Source organism: Montipora foliosa, chromosome 13 (genome assembly GCF_036669935.1).
Source record: "Montipora foliosa isolate CH-2021 chromosome 13, ASM3666993v2, whole genome shotgun sequence".
NCBI lineage: Eukaryota > Metazoa > Cnidaria > Anthozoa > Scleractinia > Acroporidae > Montipora > Montipora foliosa.
This window is the reverse complement of record NC_090881.1, coordinates 28,655,323-28,662,822: the sequence shown is the minus strand read 5'-3', so window position 1 is coordinate 28,662,822 and position 7,500 is coordinate 28,655,323. Positions and strand designations below refer to the sequence as shown.

The window sequence follows — 7,500 nt, the reverse complement described above, 5'->3', positions numbered from 1 at the left end:
TGAGCTTCGAAACAGGTAACTTACAGCCCTTGTGCCGCGCTTGCTGGTTTATTTTGGAAAGGATGTAATCTACCTCAGCACTTAAGATAATTGATGTTAGAGGTTTTAAAGTCCATATAAGCTTAAAATCGTCGTATCTTTCAGGCTGCTTGATAACACAGGCCCGATTTGAAAAATGTGATGAATGAAAAAGTAAATTTTTCTCAACTCACAAAATGGCCAGCTCCCAGTTTGGCTTGATAGCTCAATCGGTAGAGCATCGCATTGATCGTGTGTTCGAATCACGTTCAACAATGTAATTTTTTTCCTTCGGGAGAGGGGAGAACCTTTGCATATGAAGGGTCGGGAATGCTCGTCTAAAGGAGACCAATCTGGGCGTGGCCGAGGCTTTTTTAACGCCTGAGCGAGACGACGAGCATCTCCGCCCCTTTCATGTGCGAGTTTCCCCGCCGCCCCAGGGATTTGTTTAGGCTTTCCTTTCGTTACTGCGTAATTACCGTTCTGTGATTACTGTGATGATAAAAGTCTTAAAAATAAAAGAAACGAGTGATATAATTACGTAGAACAAATAAAAGAATCCCAAATGGCAGGAAGCAATACCATTCGGCTATTTCTTAGCGCAACCAACAAGTTGAAGGAAGGACTGGGTAGGACAACCCCTGCTAGAAGTTATATGTGAGGGAGGCTAGATCTATTTTATGCGTCATCCATGGGGAACCCATCAGTGAGACATTACTCCCTGGAGTCCGGCACCCAAAGGTCACTCGATTTTCCGTACGAAACTCGACAATTTTGTCTTATCAAACGAGTTTATTAAGGTAGAGTGACCAAAGTAAGAGAGATTGGTGAGCTTACGTTTCGAGGGTTGGCCCTTGTCAGAGTGAATCTTTAATTGTCGGTCAATATTGGTTTATGTAAGAGATGAAGGAGCTTTGCCATTGGTGGAACCATGGTTAAATACACGAATAAATTAGTTGAAAAGTCAAAGAAGCGTTCATTGATTCCGTGAGGATTGAGAGTGCCCAGTAAAACAAAACGTTTTCTTCGAGATTTTTTTGTTTTTTTTTTTGGGCAAGGTTTAAGTAGCCAAGAGTCTATTGTAGCTCTGAGTGGGTATTGCAACTATAATATATTTATTTTTTGGTGTCTCAGTGACTTGAGGAGTCGGATTGCATTGGAAGGTGATGCCATATCAAGAGCCAAAGAGTTCTTGCGTCGTCAAAGACGTTCCGTGCAACGAAGACAAGTAAGCCTTACAAAATTACATGTTGATTTTAGCCCATTCTTTTCATTTAATGCACTGGAAACGTCTGCAGTACATTCAAATTAGCAGCGTCAATGTAGTTGTTTCAAGTTTGGAACAGCGTGTACAACCTGCAAAAACCAGTGGATTATTCACCTCCTAGGTGAAAAATATGTACATTGTGTAGAGAGAAATAAAGTGGTGTCTGCATTTCCTTCACCAGGCCGCCCTGGAGAATGCGCGAAAGGAATGGACCAATGACATGTCACAAAACTATGGAAAGGTATGTGCTTCCCAGGTTTCATTCACAGGTGCCTTCAAACTTGCTTGTTCTCTTTTAAAATGTAAGTCCACACGCATTTTTGATAAAATGCTCGCTTGCTTTAAGTGTAACCTTGAATTAATGTTGCCTTGTAGCCACTTTCCAATCGAAATGCGAGTTTTCTGGCAGATGTTAGGACACGTTTGGATGAGGTAAGTAAGAGAGTAGCTTTTAATCCCGCGGAGTTGTCAGAAGTTTCTTCAGTATTGAGGGTTAGAGCCACTTTTTTAACCCTTGACTCCTAGGAGTGATCGGTACGTAAATTCTCTCTATAATAGACCATTTTCGAATTCTCACGGCTGGACTGGACCTTGCATGGAATGGAGGCTAATGCGGGCAAATCTTTTCAAATGCAAATTAATTTGCCCTCATTAGTCTCCATTTCATGCTAGATCCCAGTCCAACCGTTAGAATACGAAACTGGCCTATTTCAATGAAATGGCCGTCAGACAGGTATTGAGAATGAAAAGATTATAATCAACTTAAGAGATGTGATCTTGATATAACACCAAATTCTCATGACTACCCAACAAAGAACTCTATGGTACTAGTTGGAAGAATGAACGTTTCGATCGTGGAAATGTAAGGGTTAAAGCAAAACAAAAGGCAGCCACTGAAGCGTCTATCCTGCACATGAGACTGCAGTAGTCGCAACGGCATCGAAAGCAACAAGAACATACTTTCTTTCGTGCAATTTCTCACTTTCTCTTTTGTTATGTCTATTTAATGTGATCTAGGAAGAAGCAGAGCTTGGAGTTGTCGTGGACAATATGACTGCCGGCCATGAACTCCTAAAACAGAAGGAAGAAAGACTCGTACTCTTAGAGAACGCGCTCGTCGGGGGATTGGTAAGAAATTTAACTTGGAGAGAAGGATATATTCGTCTTTAACGCATTCGTGCCGTCATACGAAGAATAGTACATAAGTTGACTTTTACGTCGAAACCTTTTGCTTAAGATTCCACTTAACCTAACGACCCTTTGGCGCGTTTGGGCGGGGAGACGACTGACCCTTCAGACTAACAAATTTGTCAGATTTTAGCTCAGATTTTCGCTCATTCCTTGCCCGGCAACTGCAGATATTGAGCAACTTCTGGAAAGAGAGGGAACCTTTAAAAAACTGAGTTTTCATTCTTTTATGACAAGCGGTTTGCCGCTCCTCGTTTCACGTAATAGCAAAGCAAAATCTCTCTAATGACTCGCTTATCACTTAAGTTCCTTTTCTTCTTTCAGACAACCTCAGACTCAGAGGCTACATTTCGCGAAAACCCACGTCCCAGACACTCTCGTCCGTCAGCAAAAGACAGACACCACCCACGAAAAACACCTCGTAAGGTTGTGGACGATGACGATAGCAGCGGAATCAGCAGCAGTGACTACGGTGACGCCATCAGTGGTAACGTCAGACGAAGTGACGTCAAAACCGGAAGTCGTCAGCTGAAGCCACCAGCTACACTCAGAAGTGTTGGACGGTCTTCCGTTAGCAACGAGAATTCGGAAGCCGTGCAATATTCACTTCAGCAGATAAACACTGATTTGACGCGGATTTTAAACTTACTCGGCTCCCGGCCACCGGTGTTTGCCTATCCGTCTGTCACGCAGCCTCCTTTTGGAGCTGAACCAGCCACGCAACCATTTCCCAACAGTGTAAAAAATTCTCGTGTCACGTCAGTTTACCCTGATACTCTTCGTGGCATTCAGGCACAGCCCCCTTATCAGCCTAGTCCGGTATCAGAGTCTTATCATGCTAGGGGTTCTGGGGTACTCAGTCGTCAAGGCCAAGTTCACGATTTGTAAGTTTTGTTTTAAATAGGAACTTATTTCAACGCGTTTAAACTTTATTCTCTACACTTAGCTCACATACGTTTTGATACTCTCTGGCAGTTCGGCGTCAGTTGATCCACCTTCATTTCAAGCCCCTTTTAAAAGCCAAGAAAGTGCTGAATCACAGCTTGAGCGGAAATGGAAATCATACTTTGGAGGTATACTGTGCAGATGTTACCAGTTAGATATGATTCTATTTGTATTGAAGTGAATATATTTTTCGTTGTCTTGATAAAGAGACATATGAACCGGGGTTCTGTGATTATCACGCTACCGTTTTGCTCGTGATGTGTTCATCAAAGCTAACATCTTCTTGTCTGCTATTATTCTTCAGATCAATCACGTGATTCCCCTGCCTCGCTTTCACTCGTATCACCTGCGAGCTTCTCAACAAGGAGGTGACAATTTAGCATGTTTTTTTTACGTTTTTACGACTTATTCGTTGAACATGATAAATTAAAAGTAATCAAACGTCATCTTCACACTTAGGGACACGACAAGTATAAAAGATTGGACCTCAGAGAGGGAATTAAGCACCGCTGAGAGATTACAGTCACACGCTGAATGGCTTCGTAATTTTCGACGCGATGCCGGTCTGCATGTCAGCAGTTCTCGAGGGCTAGAAGAGAGAGTGTTATCGTATCCTTTCTTAAATGGAATTTATTTTGGGGTTTTCTGATGAGTTTTGGCTTTGCATACTGCATTGTCTTTTAAATTTTACCACTGGTGACGTTGCGTCATGTTCTACCTGTTCGTGTCATTGTATCCTTGACTAGTTCCCAGATTTCCTGCCAACCAAGTACCAAGCAGCTTTCAAGCTGCGATGTCCCGTGGTCCTTCATTACCCTCCAGGCCCCGACGGCTGGAGCTTAATGAAAATAATCAAATTCGATGGGTGTGATATCAGAAATTAAGAGAGGAAAATGTATAAAAACATACTGTTTCTACAGATCTCTTACAGAGTACAAAGCCGTCGCCTGTAGCATCCAATGCTGCCCTTGTTAAAGTTGTATTCAACGATCCCCTCTCCTTTTGCATATTTGGAGCAAACTACAAAATATATGTAATTTGTTGACGGAATCAATTTTGGCGAAAATTTTTGTGCTGCGTGTGTCACCATGGTAATCGGGGAATTGAAGCATGTATTCTTACGATGTGCTGAGAAGATCTTTCGTGCTGACTCTTAAAAGCAACACGCTTGGTTGTGGACTGTTTGTATTTATTAAGATCTTTTGATAAAAGCAAACGTTTTCGCTTGTTCTTGTGCACAGTTCCACGGAACTGTTGGACCATAAAAAGAACTGCGTTCCATACAAACTTTCAGACGCTATGTCTTGCAGGTTCAATTATATTATTTACAATGAATGTATAAACGTTACTTCAAGAAAAATGCACAATTTGAAAATTACTTCCCGCAAAAACTGACTCTGCAAACAACCGTTACTTGGAAGCTACTGATTGGGTATTGGTGTTTGTCCAGGGGGAAGGGGTGGTTGAGCAGGTGGAAGTATGTGACCCCCTTTGCGTGAAAGAAGTGTTATTTCATCTTTAAGAGCATCAATTTCTTGAGCCTGTAGTTGCACCAACTGAACCAAGCGTTGTCGTTCCCGGATGTCGGCTTTCCGGCTGCCAGAGAACTCGCTTCCCTGAAAATGAAAAACAAAGTGGAAATCATCTTTCGAGTAGATGTCGAGTTCAGTGAAGACGAGTCCGTAATTCATTTCCTTAGTGATCTCCAATTCAGCCTCTTTTTCAAAAGCGAGACTGGAGAAAGACTGAAGTAATCTCGGGAACGGACTATGATGTATGCAGGCGAGGGTAAAGAGTTTGTGTTAGGGGTTTTGAGAATTTTCAGGTGAAAACATATTCAAGAGGGCATCCGACTACAATTTTGAGGATTGCCCTCGCAAGCAGCAAAGCTTCTTTTCACAAGAGTGGCGGGAAAACAATTCTCTAATTTCTCCTTTTCAAACCAGAGTTATGCTCAGAAAGGGATGAATATGTCAATTGTGATAGTTCGTTCTCACCAGTGATTTCTGTCTTGAGTTAAGCATCTGTTCCAGTTCTTTTTTCTCCTGTAGGAGCACGGTATACGTATCCAATCTCTGAGTGTTCTCTCGGGTGAGCTGAGTTACTTTACCTTTGTACGAGACGATCTTGCTCTAAAATCACGCAAAGCACGGAAGCATATTATTTTCCGCAACAAAGTAGTGGTAAAATACCAACAAATTTACTGATCAAAAGGAACTGCGCAGCCGGGTGCCGTGAATTCTTCCAAAACTAACTGTGCATTGATACTTCTGATAGCAATCTTTGATATGAAAATTGCCAAAACGGTTCAAGAAACCTTGTGCAACCATTTTTGGAGACTTAACTCCCACGAGTTTAGTCTTGGAAATTATGGTAAAGTTGAATTCTGGACCACACAAAGAGCTAACTTGTTGGTTGTCCGGAAGAATGGGATTTCAACCCTAAGAATTTTGCTTCATATTTACCCAGCGCAATTCAAAAATATACAAAAATGTGAGAGCCATTTCTCCTTTTAAGAGCAAAACTTACATCCCATTTAGCTATTTCCGCCGCGCTTTTTGATTCCTGCTGTCGTAACTTTTCCTTTAGTTCCTCCAATGTTCTGTTGACTGTGACAGTTTCAAGTTTCTCCAAATCCACCAGCCGGCCGAATTTCAGCATTAACATGTTGCGAACCTTCTCTTCCAACTCGCTAATCTAAAAATGAAAACATTTCCACGTATTGAATTAAAAATTACGAAGTATTGGCGTGGCTGGTCGACGATCACTTAGAATGGGCTTCTCAAACGAAGGCCGTCTAAACTTCATGTTTTTGGTTTTATCAAACAAGTAAATTAACCTCCCTATGAGAGATTTGTGAGCTGAGGTTTCGTCCTTCGTCAGAAAAAAAGCGTCCGTCAGAGCGAATTAAGGAATAGACCATAGAGGTATTCTCAGTATTGGACTGGAACTACAATGGCTTGCAATGGAGTCTAATGCCTGGGAATATATTAAAAAGTATTTGCACTTGAAAATATTTCCCAGCATAGCCTCCATTGCACGCTAGTTCCAGTCCAATACTGATAATACGAATATGGTCTGTTCTCGGTTTTCACATGACGTCACGACCGCCATGTTGGTGCCCCTAAACAAAGAAAAGGCGGCCATGTTGGTGCCCCGACCAAATCCTCCGGGAATTTAACTCTATTATTATGCAAACGCTTCCTTTTGTTTTCGTTGAAAAGCATGGCTGTTGATAACGTGAGTGAAAACCAGCAATTGATGGTTGTTCCTACTTGATATAGGAGATGGAGGAGCTTTGCTAGGCATTATTAGTATTTACTAAAACAGTAGATAGCGTTGAAGGCGCGCTCTGATTGGCTACTCAAACTCCGAGCAACTCGCGCGGGATTTGCGCCACAAAATCGTTGCAGAAATAAATACCTTAAAATCATTTTTTTGCGCATGCAATATTACCTCGATGTTTTAGTGTATACTGAAACAACTATTCACCGAAGTGGAGGTGGCTAGTGGTGGACATTTGCCGAGTCACGAAACGCTTTTTGCCCCTTTGGATGTTTCCATAATGGTGTTGTCCAGACTTTAGTAGACCACTTACTCTTTACCAGAATTTGACTTTCAAAGTCCACAAGGCTGAGACTGCACACCTGGCGCTTGGGAGCTCTCGTTTAACCGACACACAAACCCGGTGGTTGACCGGCAAATGGCTCGACAGAAAGTTAACTGTTTCAATTCATGCGGTTTGTATACCTACCCTGGCTTCTTGTACTTTCTTGTCCCGTATCAGTTGAACGTGAGTTTGTCGATGTTCCCTGATAAAGATAGTAAGAAACACGACACACGCACCTCGGTCAATACCAGACGCCGGGGAAAAGGAATATGGAGATACATCGCGAGACAAAGAAGAGGATAGCTAAATAACTGGCCCCAGTTGTTCAAACGATGGATAGCGCGATCCACCGGATAAATCACTATCCAGTGGATAAGTCATAGCGAAACCAGCTGCGCTCTCCAATGGATAGTGATTTATCCGGTGGATAGCGTTATCCACCTTTTGAACAACTGGGGCCTGATCTCTAATG

At 42.3% G+C, this 7,500-nt stretch overlaps 2 protein-coding genes across 4 annotated transcripts in view; one reads left to right on the top strand and one right to left on the bottom strand.

Annotated features, from left to right (window-relative positions):
• LOC137982287 (centrosomal protein of 164 kDa-like) overlaps positions 1 to 4,813 on the top strand; it is a 24,920-nt gene extending 20,107 nt beyond the window's left edge. For both annotated transcript variants that reach the window (XM_068829366.1, XM_068829365.1), the window contains exons 25-34: positions 1 to 15; positions 1,153 to 1,246; positions 1,467 to 1,526; positions 1,661 to 1,717; positions 2,303 to 2,413; positions 2,798 to 3,357; positions 3,449 to 3,546; positions 3,723 to 3,786; positions 3,878 to 4,027; positions 4,172 to 4,813. The exon at positions 1 to 15 is cut by the window's left edge and continues 70 nt beyond it. In XM_068829366.1, coding sequence (XP_068685467.1) covers positions 1 to 15; positions 1,153 to 1,246; positions 1,467 to 1,526; positions 1,661 to 1,717; positions 2,303 to 2,413; positions 2,798 to 3,357; positions 3,449 to 3,546; positions 3,723 to 3,786; positions 3,878 to 4,027; positions 4,172 to 4,289 — 1,327 coding nt within the window. In that variant the 3' untranslated portion in view covers positions 4,290 to 4,813. The remainder of the gene's footprint in view (positions 16 to 1,152; positions 1,247 to 1,466; positions 1,527 to 1,660; positions 1,718 to 2,302; positions 2,414 to 2,797; positions 3,358 to 3,448; positions 3,547 to 3,722; positions 3,787 to 3,877; positions 4,028 to 4,171) is intronic.
• Positions 4,591 to 7,500, bottom strand: part of LOC137982286 (cilia- and flagella-associated protein 44-like) — a 31,089-nt gene continuing 28,179 nt past the window's right edge. For both annotated transcript variants that reach the window (XM_068829364.1, XM_068829363.1), the window contains 4 exons: positions 7,173 to 7,230; positions 5,948 to 6,115; positions 5,416 to 5,550; positions 4,591 to 5,034 (listed from right to left, as the gene is read on the bottom strand). In XM_068829364.1, coding sequence (XP_068685465.1) covers positions 4,840 to 5,034; positions 5,416 to 5,550; positions 5,948 to 6,115; positions 7,173 to 7,230 — 556 coding nt within the window. In that variant the 3' untranslated portion in view covers positions 4,591 to 4,839. The remainder of the gene's footprint in view (positions 5,035 to 5,415; positions 5,551 to 5,947; positions 6,116 to 7,172; positions 7,231 to 7,500) is intronic.